The sequence below is a fragment of the Stylophora pistillata genome, chromosome 7 (genome assembly GCF_964205215.1).
Source record: "Stylophora pistillata chromosome 7, jaStyPist1.2, whole genome shotgun sequence".
Lineage (NCBI taxonomy): Eukaryota > Metazoa > Cnidaria > Anthozoa > Scleractinia > Pocilloporidae > Stylophora > Stylophora pistillata.
Window position 1 is genome coordinate 31988217 of NC_142525.1, and position 18471 is coordinate 32006687.

Below are 18471 nucleotides of genomic sequence, written 5' to 3' on the forward strand. Positions count from 1 at the left end.
TAATCGGAAATCGGACACAAGTGTGCAAAATCTGAGATCGGCCACCAGTGTCCTTAATCGGAAATCGGACACAAGTGTGCAAAATCTGAGATCGGCTACCAGTGTCCTTAATCGGAAATCGGACACAAGTGTGCAAAATCTGAGATCGGCTACCAGTGTCCTTAATCGGAAATCGGACACAAGTGTGCAAAATCTGAGATCGGCTACCAGTGTCCTTAATCGGAAATCGGACACAAGTGTGCAAAATCTGAGATCGGCTACCAGTGTCCTTAATCGGAAATCGGACACAAGTGTGCAAAATCTGAGATCGGCTACCAGTGTCCTTAATCGGAAATCGGACACAAGTGTGCAAAATCTGAGATCGGCTACCAGTGTCCTTAATCGGAAATCGGACACAAGTGTGCAAAATCTGAGATCGGCTACCAGTGTCCTTAATCGGAAATCGGACACAAGTGTGCAAAATCTGAGATCGGCTACCAGTGTCCTTAATCGGAAATCGGACACTGTTGTTCCCAAAGTTAACATTAAGGGTCGCGGCTTTTTGCGCGTAGTTGTTACATTTCAAAACATTACCTTTTCGCATCTTGTTCATGTCCCAAACAAAGTTTGTTCGTCCCATGTTTTCTACCAAGATCTCCAGGTTGTGCTTGGTTTGCTTGGCTGAGCGTAGTGACTGTTCATGATTCTGACTCACTGCAATCACCACAGGACTTTTATATCCCATACTTGCGTCATATGTTTGAATCAGTACAGAATCTAAAAGGATCTGAGGCAATCGATGTTTTAAAAATATTGTTGGACTGTTTGGGACCTGACGTTAACTCTTAGCCGGAAAAAGGCTAGTTTCATTTCAGACAGGTGGTGGATAAAAAAAAAACGCTCTTAATCTCTTAATATTCCTGCACTCTTCAAAAAACTGCGGCTATCTATAGCCAAGCCTCGCTTTATCTGTTAGATTAGGCAAATTAAGGAATTTCTAAGAAGCAGGTTCGAGTCGTTGAAATCTAGTTAGGAAAAGCTTGTTTGAAACACCCCCTTTCCCCACTCCCGGAGATTTACTTTGGAGCTGCTTACTTTTGTTGTTGTTTAATATACAGTGTATTATCGCCCATTTGTAAAACCATACCCGCCCGCCCCACCCCCACCAAGAAAGGAGAGGCAGGAACGAAGGAAAAACTGATCAGAAGATATGTTTGATGAATGCTACCACTGAATTAAAAATATTGTACAGTTCGAAGCAGATACCCAAAGAAAAATTGCTCAACTAACAGCTAGCAGGGCTCCTGCAACTGATCAAAGGTCGTACCTGAGCTCTGTCCAAAATTTGCTCCATTACAATCTCCTTTGGGTAGTGAGGTAACTCTGTCTGGTACAGTATAAAACCATATCCTTGTCCTCCATTGTTATTAATTGGCAGTTGTTCCATCGGCATCACATGACCACTTTCTATGGGGGTCTAAAGCAACAAAAATTTGACGCTTTATAAATATCATATCAATGAGTTTAAGTCTACACGTTTTCTTAAGTATTGGGCGCCGCTAGCGCGGTTAGCGCGCAAGAATTTCGCTTCTTGGATTTAAAACGTGCGACAATGAACTGAACAACTGATAGAAGGATTAACTGGAAAAAACTTAACGGCAGATTATTTGCATTCGAACGTTACCTGATATGAAAGTAGCTGGGTTAGGGACATACCCTGCTGCATGGAGACTTTACCTTTGAAAAGAAAGGGAAGAAAATAACAGAAATCAATAATTTTACCTTTCCACTAAGGAGGTATTAATGTGATTAATAATTTGAATCTTAACGGAGAAGAGAGAGATTCTTACCGTAATCCTTTCTTGAAGAGTTCTCTGGAACTTCAGGAAGATTCTTAGGAACTACCGTTTAAAGAATCAAATAACGTAGTATTTATTTATTAAACTGACAATCAATCAAAAACAGTCCAATATATTGGGATATTTGTTGCTTAAAATTGCTCTTCATTTTAGACAAAAAATTTGAAAAGTACAACACCCATCTTTCTGTCAGTACAAGTTGTAGCCTACAATCCCGGCCAACATATACTGCACAGCATAGTAATGTACACTCAAGTCATCTAAACAACTGACTGCTCAGTGTATTTGTGTTTGTCGAATAAAGCATGAATCTATCAAAAGATCTTTGGGGTAATTGCTTGTCAATAATTTTCAAAATTCATCGGTCAAAGTTTAGTCTTTAAACTCATCCAAAAATCTGTCAAACTAGCCACTAACCCGGTAAGTTCTACTAACAGCAAATCACAATCACTATCTAATGATTATATTTTAAGTTAAAAATCACAGGTCTGCAATATTTTTTTTATTGTTGACACTAACTGGAGTGTTCTGGTGCATGCTGTTTTATGGCATCTTTAATAGAGCGGTATTTTGATGTTACATCTCCAGCTTCTGATAAAGGTGCATCATAATCTAAAATAAAATCAGTTTTTAAATTGTTCAATTGTGCACAAGTAACAAACAAGTTACCTTAATCCCAAGGATTTCTTAGGATCCTACAAAGTTTAGCAAAAGTAATTAATGCCGACATCTAGATTTACAACCCAAGCAGTGAACACTGCAGAATCTTATTCCCTTTCTGTAGCACAGAGCAACAGGGAGCTATTCCAGGATGGAATAGGATGTCTTGCCCAAGATAATCATTCATGGACCTTGAACGGGTCTGAAAAATGCACCACTTGATCTGAAATCTTGCTTGCCCACTGATAGGTCCCACATTTACCTCCAACTAAAATTAATCTAATATGCAAATGATTGTAACAATTCAAGTTTTTTGAAATTATTTATGGTCACCTTGCCATGCATTGAACTATAGATAAATTATTAGGGAAAAAAGGCAAAAAAATAAAATTAAAAAAAAATACTGTAATGTACACACCATAAGAAGTTGTGGTTGGTCTAAGGCCATTTGCACCATTCATGAAGCCAAAATTTGTCCCTCCTGTAAAGCATGAATTTCTATGTATTAGCGTACTAGCGTACTAACTTCAACTCTCGAGCGAGCATGAATACCTACGTACTAGCGTACTTAATCATCCGTACCAAGCGAAAAAAAAGAAAAAAGCAATCCTATTTTGGGCATGTAATACATGTAGTTTCTAGTTATATAGTATTTAAATATTCAATATCCAATACAGGCTAGTGCACTTTTGATGCTACTTAATATCTATTAGTTTTATAAACAACACAAAAACAAACCATGAAACATGTAGAGGTTAAAGGAGGCTCCAAACTCCAAAATTTCCCCCAGGACTTTTGCGACACTCCAAGCACTCTTGCCATTGTGGTGTTTGCTGTCACCCCACAGATCAAACCAGCCTACCCAGTATTCCATTATCAAAACAGGTTTGTCTGGCTTCAAAGTTTGCAAAAAAAGGGGAAAAAAGGGAATGAGCAACTTAATTTTTTTTTTTATATCATTACAGTCAATATATGAGCACCTGATATTATGATATTGGAAATGTTCACTATCAGTGTTAACAGCATACCACAGCACCTGTGCAAAATTGTCACAAAAAAATACTTCTTTCTAACCTTGTTGAGGTCTGTACTGTAAGCTACAAACCAAGTTTTTTTCTGCTTAGGTCGTACATAAATATGAGCATAAAAAAATAAGGTTCCACAACTCACAGTATAGACCAAGCTGAGGTTGAAAGATATTTCCTTTTCTCATCTCTAGATTCAAACAGAGGGAGACAATTTCAATTCAAACCAACTTTTGAATTTTATGCAGGCTGCACAGCAAACTACAGCCATACTAAATGAGAGAGTGACAGATAATTGCAGTTTACAATTATGTTATTTACAAAAGGAGTTTCCTAAGTATATATATGTTTATCTTGCCTAAGACTTATTACAATTCTACCTGTATTTCTTGTAAATAAGACAGCTCTTGTCTCAAATTAAACTGGACATCTACATTGATTGTTTTCAGAACTGAAATAAAAATGTGAGAAATGAACATCAAAAAACACTTGTGACAAAAAGTCTTTTTCTCTGACTTCTTTTCAGTTTTTCAGTTGCAATCATGCATATTGAACATTAATTGAATTAATTTTTAAAAAAATGTGGTATTTACCATTTGGTAAAGTAAGGAACTCCTTTTTCAGTCCAGAATTGTTATCAGATGTAAAAAGTAACTCTGTTATTCCTCCATTTACCATAATCTGTCCAAAAATAGTATAACAGACATTTAAAAGAAAATATTATTCCAAAAGAATAAACCTGATCACCCAGCATATTAAGTAAAAATTCAGCTAAACATAATATTCGAGGCTGGACAAGCTCAAGAAATAACAGTACTGCAGGCAGTATAACAGTAAGACCTGAAGAATTAAACTACAAACCATTTTAAGGTGTTGCATGTATTCCACATCAGCAGAAGCATAGCTGCCATATTCATTCTCTAATTGGAAAGCTACGATAGGACCACCCTTAGAAAACTGAAAACAAGGAAAAATAAAGACAACTTAGTTAACAAAGTTTGTTTCCTCACTTTTTTTGATTAACAATTTTAGAGTACATCAAGGGTAATTAACAGATTATGCCCAAGTCATGCTGAACAACCAAATTCCTCATGGAATAAAAAATAATTCTGTCTCATTGTGGTACTAGGCAGTGCTTCTAATTGTCTTGAAAAATATTGAAAAAATTAATGGGAGATATTGTCCAAGTGTTGTACATCATGCACATTACCTGAAGAGGAACCAAAATTGGTAGAAATCTTTTGTAAAACTGATCAACAGCTTCAATGAATGGAGGGTACATTGATCTGGGTTCCATGTGAGGATCACTTAACAGCCAGCTTTGAAAATATATAAAAAACATTTTCGAATGAGCACATTCTATTAAAAGCAATCTTTTTCAAAGCATTCATTATTAATTAACCTTTCATCCTATTTGCCCTTTCATTGATACGTTCTTTTTGCCAGTTCTTAAGGTCTAGAAGCTCTGTACTAAGTTATATGAATTCCATGAAAACAATTGGGAGGAAGCTCATAAATACTGTTTTTAAAAAAAATGATCAAAAATAGATGAAGGGAGAGAGAATAAAAAAATGGAGTTAAAAAATTGGTTAAACAAAATTGGGAACTTCCCTCCCCCCCCCCCCTAAAGCATATCATCAGTCCATATTTTTTAGAAGTTCTCATAGATTGCAAAACTACAATAAGGGCAAAATGGCAGTACATCCTGTCTACAGGTCTTCAAAGTAATACCGACTGGTAACAGTTCTTAAAGCCAGTTAGCTTCATTGTAATACATAAATACTAATTAAAATTATGGTGATTTCAAACTAACGGATGTAGCCAAGAGGTTGACATTACTAGGTGCATAGTGATTCTTCTGGTTTAGGAGTTGATCTATTATAACTGATGCTCTTCTTGGAGACATCAAAGAGTTTTGATGACTGAAGTTGAGACTTGATCCATCAGAGCCTTGAAGAGTAACAATCAGTCAAGTTTGCTACAGTATAAACTTAAGTCCACTGTCCATCAATCGTACCTTGGTAATCCTCCAAAGTCCCACTCAGAACAAATGTACGGTCCTGGCCTCAAGATAACATACAAACCCAACTCTTTTGCTAGCTTGATAAAGGCCCTGTTGGTAGAACAATGTCTGGTTATATAAAGTACTCATCATGATCAGTTACCCACATTTAAAACAGGATTAACTTCCACATCTACCCCAAACTGTTCCAGTTTCCACAGCAGAAACTGGGAGTAATTTGCTTCTCTCCTTGGATGGTATGCTAGTGAACACTCCATCCATTCTAAATTGCCTGCTGTCAAATTTGTCCAGTTTCTGATGGTCCATTGATTGACCCAGTCTCCCTTAACTCTTGGGTAAGGATGAGGTCTGTGTTTTGGTCTAAAAATACAACACAATGAACCTGCAATTTGCAGATTGGCCAGTTTACTACCATATAATGTTGTCAGGTTTCCCAGAGAGCACATTGATATACTTTAATTAAACTCTTGGGTATGGAGTGGGTCTGTGTTGTGCCTAAAACACAAAACATGAATGAGGTCTTGATTTTAGCCCTAACCTTTGGAAATGAGATCCAACACCCTACCAATTGGACCTCTGCATCTACTTTGTAACTTAATTAGGAGTAAAGAGAAACTGTAAGTAAAGAAGGTACCCAAAACATCACCAAGGTGAAGGATGATGGAAAATTCCCTATATGTTAATTTGCATATTCAATTTGATAAAAACAAAATAGTACATTTTTGAGACACCTTGTTCTTCTAAAATGTGACTGAAACTTTTCTGAAATCTTGTATCTTACTTGCTAAAAGCCAAGACTCATAATTTACAGACAACTAATGAGATAAACTTTGAAAATGAATTCGTGTCCTTAAAAAGGGGAAATAGTTGTTTTCACCTGATGTCCAAGTTACCATCAAACTTAAACTGACCCTTCACTTCTTCATGCACATTCCATGGAACATACCTGCAAATACAAATACTCTTATTTGAAGAAATCAAAAGAACTAAAAAACTGAATAATTCCAATTTAGCAGTTTATATCTGTACTTAGAGTATTACTAACTAGCAAATATGTATCAAATAATCAACAATTGGGAAATTTAATTAATATCATTACTACACTATGATTACAATTGTTATCACTATCATTTATTTTCCAACTTCACTATGTAGAAGACAATAATGCACCATTTGAGAATAAACGTCCTGCTGTAATGTATATTTTTTTAACAAGATGGTTATTTAGCACTGTAAAAAAAGCAAGGGTTATGCAAGACCGCTGTTGCAAACAGCATCTTTTTTGCCCTTTTTGCTTTTCCTGCCCTTTTTGCTTTTCCTGCCTTACAACAAATACATGTAAAATAAAGCAGTTGGATAATAAATAACTTATTAAATACGGCACAATTCTCGAAAATACTCAGCAATACTGCACACCAACAATCTTTTTGTTACAAATGTTCAAATATCAAGCTATTAAGCTTTTCCTAGAGGTAAACGTACTCCAGCTGTTTCAATATTCAACAGGTTGCACTGCACAGCCGTGCTTTTCACATACTACTTGAACAACGACAACTGAAAAACTGTTTCAGCTTACGTTTCTACCGTATTCAGCCCCATGGCCTTAAGTTTCACCAGTCTATCCTTCCAATACTCTGGAACTACTCTAAAGTAATGAATTGCTCCACTCATAATTCGAAGCGGTTTTCCTCGAAGAAAAAACTCCTTCTTTTCGTAAGTTAAGCTTGGTCCTGAAAGTTGAGATTTAGTTTCGCTAATAACTCTGACATTGGTCAAAACTTGGTGATGTTCAGCGTGAACCAGAGAATCAGCCCTCAAGCTCTTCCTTTCAAGTAGCGTATATCCGACAAAAAGGACGATAGCAATCACGAGCAAGAATATTTGTTGTGAGCTGAGATTTGGCTTGCGGAAGAAGATTGTTTTCATTGGCATTTTTGTCAACAAACGTAAGTTACTTAAGAGAAGTATTTGTCCTCAAAGTGCTATTTCTATTTGAAAACTGCACGTGACGGATGGAGTGTAGAGCCAATATTTTCCCGATCAGGTGTGAAAGGCATGATGGAGAAAGTTTTCAAAACTTTTCGCCATGAAGAACCAACATGTCAAAATGTTCCGGGCATTACCTAGACCAGTAATTAGAGATGAAACTGGGTACGAATTCGCGCACGAAGCGTTGACCGCGGCGTCCCCGCGTGAGTTTCACGAGTGGTAGAAAGGCGAGTCCTATTTTCTTACTGGTGGGCTACCAACTAAGCAATCTTGATGAGCTCATTCCCCACTAGGATAAACAAAAAAAAAAAAGAAAAAAAAAGATGAGGAAGAAGATGAAAAACAAATTCAAAAACTAAAAACTAGGAGTTGACTCGCATCCTCAAAGAGCATTCATTCTCTTACTGGAAAAGTGTTAAAGGAATTTTCAGAACCAAGTGAGGTAGCTTCAATCTGAATTAAGAAAACAGAGATAAGTTCTGTCAATTTACTTAATTTGCAATATAGAAACATTCTTTGTGGAAATCTTTTGACCATACAATAATTGATAATGATCATCACAACAGTGACAATGAGAATACTTGCGCACAGTAAATGTTACTGTTATTCTAGCGTGTCCTTGCGGAAAGTGCCAAGGAGAGGAGAGGGGATGCACATCCTTATTTTACTCTCAACCTATGCCTTCATGTAACACAATTCACTCCAGACTCCACTCAAATTACAAGTTACACAGTGGATAACTGTTCGATCATTCAAGAAAAATGTAACTTTTATTTAATTCAGATTCACAACCAGCATGAAAAAGAAAACATTTCACAGAAATTTACCCTGGCCTCAGTCAGGTAAAAAATAATTACAAAATTCAAATTTCAAATTTCAACAAAACAAAGACTTAAACGAAAATGTTGCTCCTTGTATTTGTGGCTGTGCTTAATGAAAAAAAGAAAAAAAAATTAAACAAAACCAAAAACAAAACCTTTTGGCTAGATAGAGGAGAGGTGTAACCAGTCATACGCACGCCTTTGCCTCATAGCAGTAGTTCACATTTAAGTTCTCCTTTTAATATGATTAAAAAATTATCTTAAAACCAAGGTGAAGGGTTGTTATCTCCAGATGCTCTCTTTCACAGTGACACTTGCAAAACGTACTCCCTTACATGTTGTGGTAGTGCATGCAAGCCCTTTACAACAGGAATCCAATGGATTATTTAATACTAGGGCTGAAATACAACAAACACTTTGACTAGAATGGCCAAATTACAGACTGAGACAATGTGTGCTTGTGTAGCAATTCACAATCACTGCAAAATAAATATCAAAGTAAAAATTAACAATTTTTTTGTCTATTTAACACATGGAATAGTCTGAGAAGATTATTGAAAATGTGATTGGAGAAAGATGCATTTATAACAAATACCTTTTCTGAGGAAAAGTTTTAGATTAAATTGACAATAAAGACAGCTTGAGAGAAGGATTCTTAAAGGTTTAGTTGCTTTATTCTCTAGCCTGTCTCTTGTAACACAGTTGCTTGTTCCCTTGCATCAATGGGGGCATGCTCACTAGCTACAAGATACAATTCTTTAAAAAAAACACAATGCATTTGACATTGCATTCATTTGCACTAACCTTTGCTTCAAAGCAATAAGGCTTTCCACGGCTCAAAAATGGCCTATTTCTTGTGATTTTTGACATCAACTATTTTCAGCTTTTTGGTTTAAGCTCACCCATTTTTCTTCTTTTCATTTTTACTCAAACCACCAAAGAGAGGCTGCCCTTGATAATATATTAATCTCCATATCAAAAATGTTTGTCTAAATTGTATATTAGTTTAAGTTACTTCTAATTACCTAGAGGCAGTATAGCTTCTAAAGAAAGGTACAAGTTGGTTAACCATTTAATTACAAATTAAATTCTTCAAATTAATCTTTTCCTGCAAATTTCTGAAGACTTCATATTCCACAGGAAACTTGAGATAATGACATCTGTGGATAAACAATCAAATCATGTGTGCTGTTGTCTTGCTTGTTGTTCTGCCAATATTTTCTCTGTTGCAGCTTTTCGTAGCTCCTTTATCCATTTTCTTGAAAAAGACCCCGGCAAGTGGAATGAGTGCTGAGAGAGTGGATTTGATAAAACAAATTACTGTTAATTGCTTCACACATGCCACACAGTCAATGTTTTAACCATTTAATTCCCAGTTATGTGATTGACATGTAATTTCTCCATATGACAACCTTCATTATCCAACAAACTGGTAACGAGAATACCTAAACTTATCAAGTAGAAGTTGTTATCTTTGTCTAACACTTAATTCTTGTAACTAATTCACAAGGAAAACAAAGTTCAAATCCAAGAATCCATCAAACAAACCAGAAGGCTCCACATCACCCACAGAGTGCTCTATTTCAGTTTTCAAACATTTTCAAGGAACCAGCCACATATCTTAGAGTTCAAACTTCTGGTCTTACTAACCTCCATAAAACTGTGACAGTCCATTGTTGCAGGCCCCTTGGTAATGTCCTGAAGTCAAAAGTCAAGAAGCTTCTTTAATGGAGCAGCATCTTCACAAAATTTTGAGTTACTTAGTTAAATTTGCAACCTAACTTCTCCTGGAAGGATTCTCTATTATAACAATGTCATTTTTATTAGGACATAAAATGTTTGAGGGTGTGGTCAGGAGTGAAGCCATTGTCCCATCATGGAATGACTTGTGTCCTAGTACTCTAGTTTAGTGAATAATAGAAATAATGTCAGAGTTAAGAGTAACAACTGGTTTCAAAACTTGCTTTAGTTACTAACCTTCATAGCTGCGCAAAGCTGAGCAAAATCATTACACTTCATTAGTTTTCCCTCATTAAGACTCAATAATGTCAGTGCCACTCTAAGAATCACTTTTGATCCTTCATAGAACAGGCAATCCCAGATGCGAAGTACTGTCTGGAATCAGAAAAAACATTACCACAATTAACTAAAAGATTTTTCCAAATATCCATCCATTAATGGTCTACAATATATACCCATGTACATAAAATTATTTCATGGATAACTAAGAATATAACCCCTATGTTCCATGCTTATCAACTTAACATAAGGATCCCAGTCATGGCTACAACCAAGGCATCTGATCTGAAATCCATTACCTTGATGCTACCCAATAAGTTCCACACTATTGTAGTAATAAAAAATAATTGTTTACAGTGCTTCTCTCCACTCAGTAGTATGATTGGGTATATATCTTGCAAGAGAAACCTAACAAAACACTTAATATTTAATAGTCTGATGTTTTATCGAGGGGTGGTAGGGGGGTGGGTTAGGGGAGTGGGGTAGGGGAATGGGGTAGGGGAGTGGGTAGGGGACTGGGGTAGGGGAATGGGGTAGGTATGGGGTAGGGGAGTAGGGTAGGGGTGGGGTAGGGGTGGTAGGGGGTGGGGTGGGGTAGGGGAGGACAGACGTTGCAATACTGCTAGAAACTTCCCGATACTGAAACTGGGATTGCATCTAGCTGGCTGGTCTTCTGGCTCATGAGCTGTCTCTACCCTTACCTTCACCTAACTAGCAAGGGAAGGTAATTTGGTTTCATCAATCAAATTGATAACTAAAGCTACGTTTTGAGTGTTAGCCCTTGTCAGAGTGAGGGAAGTGTAAGATGAACCCCATGGGAAACAGAGAAAGTTAGTGTTAGTTTTCTACTTCCCAAAGTGGGAGAAGTAAATTAATAACTTAAAAAAGATATATTCTTAAATGTAAAACTACTTTTTTTTACCTCAGTTGGTAGGACATCAATATACAGGCAGATAAACCACTTGGTAGAGAAGATTGTGTATGATACACCTAGTTTTTCTATATGCTCAAACAAGACTGGAAGCTTTACTCTGAAATTTTAAAAAAGAGATAAAGGAAATTTAAAAGTTAAATAAAGATTAAGTTAAACCCCCTTGCTATATTAGGAGATACAATAAAGTAATGCATTAGATATAATTAAATATCCTCAACTTACTCCTTTTACTGTTTATTTTCTTTAATTACAAAACTATTACACTAACTCTCATTTCCAAGTAGTTTGCTGCTGACATTAATTTTTCTAATTGAAGGCACAGAACAGTGCTTGATGGATCAGAAACTCAAATATATCTGAAAAAAGTAAAAGATGTACAAGTATTTTTCTAGGATGCTTAATTACAGGGTTTGTACACTTTTGACCTGTTAAAATTCCATGACTTTCCATGACTTTTTCAATGACCTTTTGAAAGATTCCATGACCTGTTTGCAAACATTCTCATAATACGTACTTCTGTTTATTTCTAATGAAATTAAATCTGATTTTTTGACTCATCAGTTAACTTTTCAACTTTGGGTCTTATTGCCTTTCACTCATAGAGAGCATATCGATTTTCCATGACTTTCCATGACCCACACCTAAATTTCATGACTTTCCAGGCCTAGAAAATGAAATTTTGAAATTCCACAACTTTCCAGGTTTTCCATGACCTGTACGAACCCTGAATTAACACCAATTTCATCTACCAAACCACTCCAGAAAATCCAAAAATTGAGAGTGCCTCTCCATGAAATCATTGGATTGAGGTCAGGTTCTGAGCAACTATGTAGCCACCCCTCCTCTAATCCAACATTCACCCTAATTTGTTATCAGTTGACTGTTGTTGGGTTAGGGGAGGGGAGGTTGGTGCACAGTTGCTCAAATGCTGAGATTGATCCAAATCATTAATGAACAGAATGCTACTGTAGATTTCAAACATTCTTGTGTCTGAATAAAACATCCATACATTCTGCTTTTCTTTCGAAGGAAGTTAAGCTAACAAGCCTGGTTGTTTAGTTTGTTTATTTGTTTGTTTTTTAACTTTCCCTGTCATTAATTCAACTCTAATTAGGATTAATAATAATGTTGCATTCAACTATCTGTACAGCCAATGCCAGATAAATTACCTGACTACTTCACGCAGTGTTTCTTGTTCAATTTGCAAACCAAGCATGTCCTTAGCATAGTAATCTGCAGAAAGACAGTGACAAATACATTTAACAAATGGATGTAAAAAGGTTATTCTAAAAGTTTTGATGGGATTTATCCAAGGTAGGTTCTTTAAAATCTTAATGCAGGCTTCTAACAATTCAAACGTTTCTAAGTTCCTCAGCCAGTTATCAATTTTGTGCAAAGTTACAGAGCACAGCAGTTCCACTGTATAACATATAGGCTTAAACACTTTCACTCCCAAGCTCCCATTCATTATTCTCCTGTCGACTGTCTGCTATACAATTCTTATGATGTTAGTTTGGAGAATTTGGTATTGGATCAACCAATAATCCCCTAATTGATATTTGTCTTTATTCTCATCACTTGTCCGCTTGATATCTTATTGACATTGTAACTCATGGCAGTTAAAGGATTAAGGTTCATACCCGGTAACAGATTCCCAACAATAACATCTAAAAGCCAGAACGCCTCCTCTTCTTTGTTAACAATGAGAAGCATCAATCCTGCAATATAGTTTAGACCCTGTAAGAAAGAATATTGAACAGTTAAAACATAACTTAAACATTTAACTGTGTGGTCACGTGCACTCCTACTGTACTTTCTCGACAAATGTTAATCATGCATTCATCTATCTGGCGAGAAATTTACTTAAAATAACTTGTCAACACTTTAAATTGCATGAGTGATCAAGAGAGAATTTCTCCTCACCATATTGATACAGTTTCAAGCAAACAGGTGATGAGAATAAGGGAAAATATCAATTAGGGAGATTATGAGTTGATCTAATACCAGTTTCTCCATACTAACATTATAAGAATCTTATAATAGACATCTAATTGATAAAAATAAGCAAAAGAAGTTTTACACTACATTTCGATGACCAGCCACGTCATCATTTTCAAGTGAAAAGAGAATAAAATTTTGACAACTTGATATATACCGTGCAAGGCAATAATAAAAACAACTTTTCCATCTTAAAGAAGTGTAACGGAAAACTGGACTGTCTGATTTATGAAATGTTATTCATAAAGAAGAAAAGGCCACGCTTGAACACACAATCAGACTCCATACGTGCAAAATTATTTATTTAAATTTTATTTAAATTTGTCACTTTTTACATGCATACTTTACAGTGACTGCATTTTATTGCCTTGCACGGTATTATATTAAGTTTTCAAAATTTTTATTCTCTTTTCACTTGAAAATGATGACATGGCATCATCGAAACATAGTGTAAAATGTCTTTCGTTTTTTTTTATCATTTATAAGATGTTCAACCAAATCTAATCTTATTGGAGTGAGTAGGGAGAATTACACGTAGTAGTAATGCGATCTTAGGAGTCAGAAGGTTAACATCTAACAAAAGTCCTATATTTGGTTATCTCTTCACAAACATCAGTAACAAGTCCTTGAATGATTTTGAAAGCAAATTGAAACTAATAATACGAATTACTGCATCTTGATCAGTAAATTTTTCTCATATTTTTATTAACAAAAGGAATCTCAAAAAATAATTTTGTCTTTGAACAATTTACTCATTCTTAATTCATTCCAAAAGAAGCACTCAAAGTCATTTTGACTCCACTTTGCTGAATTGTTATTGTTTTATATGTAAAGATAACTTACTTGGCAATATCCTATTCTTGGGTTGTGCTTGGCATATGCAATTAAAACATTCAACAAGGCTGGCCTCAGGTCATCTTGTCTACTAGAAAAGTGAATGTTATCAGGAAAGGTGCGGTCGATATCTGTAAAAATACAGCAATTCAAACAACAATGTTAAAAGCTAAGAATAGTATAATTATTATATTGGTTTCATACAAATTAGAGCAAATAACAAAACAATAATTAAAATTATTACACGACTCGGGCAGTCAGAGGGCCAATAACTAAAATCAACCAATCAAAATGCTCTATTGCCGGTCAATATTCTCTCAGTATTGGACCGGGCACTGTCCCGAATGGTCCCAAATGATACCGCACTTGTGTCCCTTTGAACTTCAGTCATATAATAAATCTCTTATTAACCAAGCTTGCTCAGGACCATACTGGAAGAATATCAGCCCTCGGTCTTTATTGTACGGACCTCGCTGCACTCGGTCCATACTGTCAAGACCTCGGGCCGATATTCTCCCAGTATGGCCCTCGCGCTTGGTTAATAAGATATATGTATTGGTACGTGGATATATGATACACTGGTAACTGACATAAGAAACTACCATCTTTCATACTCCATCACCACAAAGAAAAATTATGACAATACCATTCAATGCAATACTGCATGTGCTATGTAAACCTGGTGTATGGCCATGCTTTATTATCAACAACTTCTTTCTAGCTCACTTGATAAAGAATCCAACTGCAAAATCAGATGGTCTGGGGTTCATATCCTCTTAGCCCTTCACACCCTTACATCAGTTGGCAAGTTCTCCACACTGTACTCTATACATTTCCTGTGGTACTTGCAAGGAGAATTTGCTTAATGATCAAGAGCTTCCTGTTACAGTCATTCCCTTTATTCTCATGACCATAATGTTTGATCTAAGGGTAATGCTATTAGGAGAATTTACATTCCTATCACTGTTTGGGATTAAAGAGTTAAGGAAATCAAATTTTTTCCTTGTCAAAAAATTAACATTTTCCACAACTTCTACATCTTCCAATTGTTCTCAGACTGGTTGCATATACTTGCATAGTCTGATAACTTGTGTTAAGGTAATGCAAGATACCTGTTTGTATGCTGTGCATGGCCATCTCATCAATTGTTGTATCTTCTGCCAGTAATCGTTGATAGCTGCCAGGATTTAACTTCATTTTCTTCCTTGCTCCACTAGTGTCCACCCATACCTTTAAGAAAAAAAGGACATGTTGAAAATCTTAAAGAGAAGTTTCTAAAGAAACTGTTGGTGGTGCTGCACATTGCATTGGTGGGGTATTACGAGATAATTTGGTAAAATTCACTGGGTTAATAAATGTTATAAATAAGCTACTGTAGAGAGCTTCTTAAGCTGATGTGTTGAGCATGAGCCCTTTCTCAGTTGATAAAACCACAACATCCTGTTGAAAAATCAAACTGATTGATACAGAAATTGTCAATTAATTTTTTTTACAGTGTAGTTATGCTCAAAGGAACAGAAACAAGTTGTGGGTCATGTTACCTGGGCTCTAAGTTCCATAGGAATCCCTTTCCTAACAAATCTTTTCACTGAAAGAAATCAAAAGTATAATAAACATTACTGAAAAATAGTAATTTTAATAACATACAATTTATAATACGCTATAGAACCCCCCCTAATTCAAAATCCCATGAGAAACAAAATATGATTTGAGTTAGCTGATAGTGAATGACTCAAAAATTGGACCTTGTTTAAGTCACTGAGTGGTTCAAATTAATCATGTTCAAGTGAGCAGGGTTTTACTGTAATGGGGCACTTACTTTTGCAAAATGGTAAATACCATAAATCCTCCATTAAGCCCCCCCTTCAGATGAGGAAATTTACGAAGCCCCCCTCTAGTAAGCTCCCCCTACCCTTCCCACTAAAAAAAGTTCAAAATAACGCTCCATGTCAATAAGCAAGATAAATTTATTCAAGCACTGTAATTTTAGTTTGTCTTTTAAAACTGATTATGGTGATTGTTTGATTGATGTTATCATGTTGGCATCATTACAATATTGTATACGGAATTACAATTTGGTCAATGAAAAAATGCAAAATGAGAAGAATGTTTTTATAGATATAGTACATTATATCCTATCGTATTATGGTAGTGAACATCAGGCTAAATTAATAAGCCCCCCCCCCTCTATTAAGCCCCCCTCCAATAAGCCACCCCCCCCCCAAAGTACCTGAAATAAATAAGCCGCGGGGGGAGCTTATTAGAGAGGATTTATGGTAAATGCAAAATGCAAGGCCAGAAAGTACCCCAAAGACTCCAAGGGCAGCCTTCATCAGTCCATCTTTGATCTAATTGTCCCCACAATGCTTCCAGTCATTTTACAAAGCTCTAATTGGTCTGTAATAAAAATATTTGTTTCCTATTCAAAGCAAGTATCGTAAAAGACCACATGATTACCTCTTCTTGACTTTCTCACTTTGTTCACACCCTTCATGAAGTTATCCCAGCGCGATGCTCGCCGTGCCAGAACCCTAATGTAACTTGACATAAATTCTTCATAACTTGAGTAGTCAAAGTCATCTGGCCGGTGAAAGCCATATTCATCTACTGGGCTATGGATTAAATATTAAACATTTAAAAAAAAACTATTGGCTGTGTTAATGTCAATTTTTTGGACTGGAATGGATGTTAAGGAAGACATAGCCATATTCAGAACCACATTGTAAAGTATTTGTATAGCTGCACAAGCCTGTGCTCTACAGAACCTCGGCACCACAGGTGACTAGCTTTTGTCTTAAAGTGATTTGTATAACTTGACTTTGTGTCCCCAGTTTTTGCCACCAGACCTTTCAGGTATCATGAATTTTCCAGAAGAAGAATCATTCATAATTCTTTAATTTTTTCAGTACATAAAGAGAAAAACATGCATCTCCAATTCAAAATATGCTCTAAATAGGCCCATGACAGTATCAGTAGCTGACATGGTTTCTGACCTCCCTTTTTAACACTCCATCCCATGTACATTTAGTAAGCAGAAGATTCAGAAGAGCAAGAATCATACACTTGACATTAATCTCAAAAAAAGAGGAGCTCACTGGTAATGTCAATAAGTGTGTCTAAAGATGTTACATCCACATCCCTCTTAAAAATATGTTGACAAATCAAAATATTTTAGCCTAATGGAATTGAGTATTTCCAAGTCAAAGGTCTTTACACCACACCACTTTTAAATAATATTTTAATGCATGATCTCATCTATAGAATGAGCTTGGACAGGAAATTATTTTATCAGCATTTGTGATATGGTTTAAAATAATTTGTTTTGTTATGAAATAGAAGATTAGCCCTTTTTCGTGGATCTTTTCTAAATCCTTCTTTAGAGTTCTTCATAGCCTTTTAAATAAAAATAATGTTCTTAATATCATTCTTGAAAATTATTAAATCAGAGTTGAGCACTCAAATGTAGATTCCATTGTAATGTTTTCCTGTGATTAGAGGGAAAAATAACTAAGAATTCATTTACATGTATTTCAACACACTACCAGGAAGTTGTAATATTAGATACTTAAAACCGTACACTTTTGAACCAGAAATCAAATTTCGAGGGACCAACTGAGAGGATTAACTCAAACTCTTTATTTGGCATCTGACAAATACATTGTTTTTTTTGGCAGCGACAGGTAAGCACTGCAGAGCTGTAAGCAGCTGTGCTGGTTGAAGATCTTCATGGATAACTAAATTATAAGGCACCTTCAAATAGAGAAATCTTTTAGAAGGACATTGTAATGACGAAAATACCCCTTAACCTTTTATTTTACGTAGGAAAACGTCACCAATATATTTATCAGTGATTATCTTGCTTGCAGGAAAGCTCATATTCCGCCCAAATATTATGGAAGCGACGTAAATTGCAAACAAATGTACGAGGTCGATAATTTTCCAATAAAACAACAAGGATATCGCGGAAATACCTCTGAATCGTAGACATTTCTGTCCTGTTTGATCTCAGAGCATACTCGGTGACCTCCGTGTTGGAAAAAGCGATGCAAACTATGTATTTACGGGATGTTCCTGATGCCGACACGTCGAGCTGCCGCAATTCTCCAACAGGAAATTAGCCCTAGAAAAGATGGATGCTAATGACAGTTGTATCAGCGTTTGTGATTGGTTATTGTTTTATATGTACTCTTACTAGAAATTTCCTGAACAGGAATATATACTTTTGTTCAATGACCTCTGTGTTGGACGAGGTCGGATACTCTTTTCAAATTCAGCTGAGTGGCATTGTCTTCTATTTACATGTATGAGTTGCACGAGTTATTACTAGCCT

At 35.9% G+C, this 18471-nt stretch overlaps 2 protein-coding genes across 2 annotated transcripts in view; both read right to left on the minus strand.

Moving 5' to 3' along the window:
* LOC111332219 (beta-galactosidase-1-like protein 2) overlaps positions 1-8135 on the minus strand; it is a 10781-nt gene extending 2646 nt beyond the window's left edge. The window contains exons 1-14 of the mRNA XM_022937521.2: positions 7123-8135; positions 6424-6492; positions 5541-5636; positions 4734-4842; positions 4385-4480; positions 4117-4204; positions 3904-3974; positions 3237-3393; positions 2917-2979; positions 2358-2450; positions 1830-1880; positions 1664-1716; positions 1307-1456; positions 574-766 (exon numbers count right to left, since the gene is read on the minus strand). Coding sequence (XP_022793256.2) covers positions 574-766; positions 1307-1456; positions 1664-1716; positions 1830-1880; positions 2358-2450; positions 2917-2979; positions 3237-3393; positions 3904-3974; positions 4117-4204; positions 4385-4480; positions 4734-4842; positions 5541-5636; positions 6424-6492; positions 7123-7478 — 1645 coding nt within the window. The 5' untranslated portion in view covers positions 7479-8135. The remainder of the gene's footprint in view (positions 1-573; positions 767-1306; positions 1457-1663; positions 1717-1829; positions 1881-2357; positions 2451-2916; positions 2980-3236; positions 3394-3903; positions 3975-4116; positions 4205-4384; positions 4481-4733; positions 4843-5540; positions 5637-6423; positions 6493-7122) is intronic.
* Positions 8136-8286: 151 nt separating this feature from the next.
* Positions 8287-18455, minus strand: LOC111332230 (growth hormone-regulated TBC protein 1). The gene is made up of 12 exons (XM_088728775.1): positions 18362-18455; positions 18113-18261; positions 16599-16753; positions 15683-15729; positions 15254-15371; positions 14151-14272; positions 12950-13046; positions 12479-12542; positions 11298-11406; positions 10334-10471; positions 10007-10054; positions 8287-9646 (listed from the first exon to the last, which is right to left on the minus strand). The coding sequence occupies exons 2-12, from the start codon at positions 18127-18129 to the stop codon at positions 9536-9538; spliced, it is 1026 nt and encodes a 341-aa protein (XP_088584901.1). The 5' UTR covers positions 18130-18261; positions 18362-18455; the 3' UTR covers positions 8287-9535.
* Positions 18456-18471: the final 16 nt, after the last annotated feature.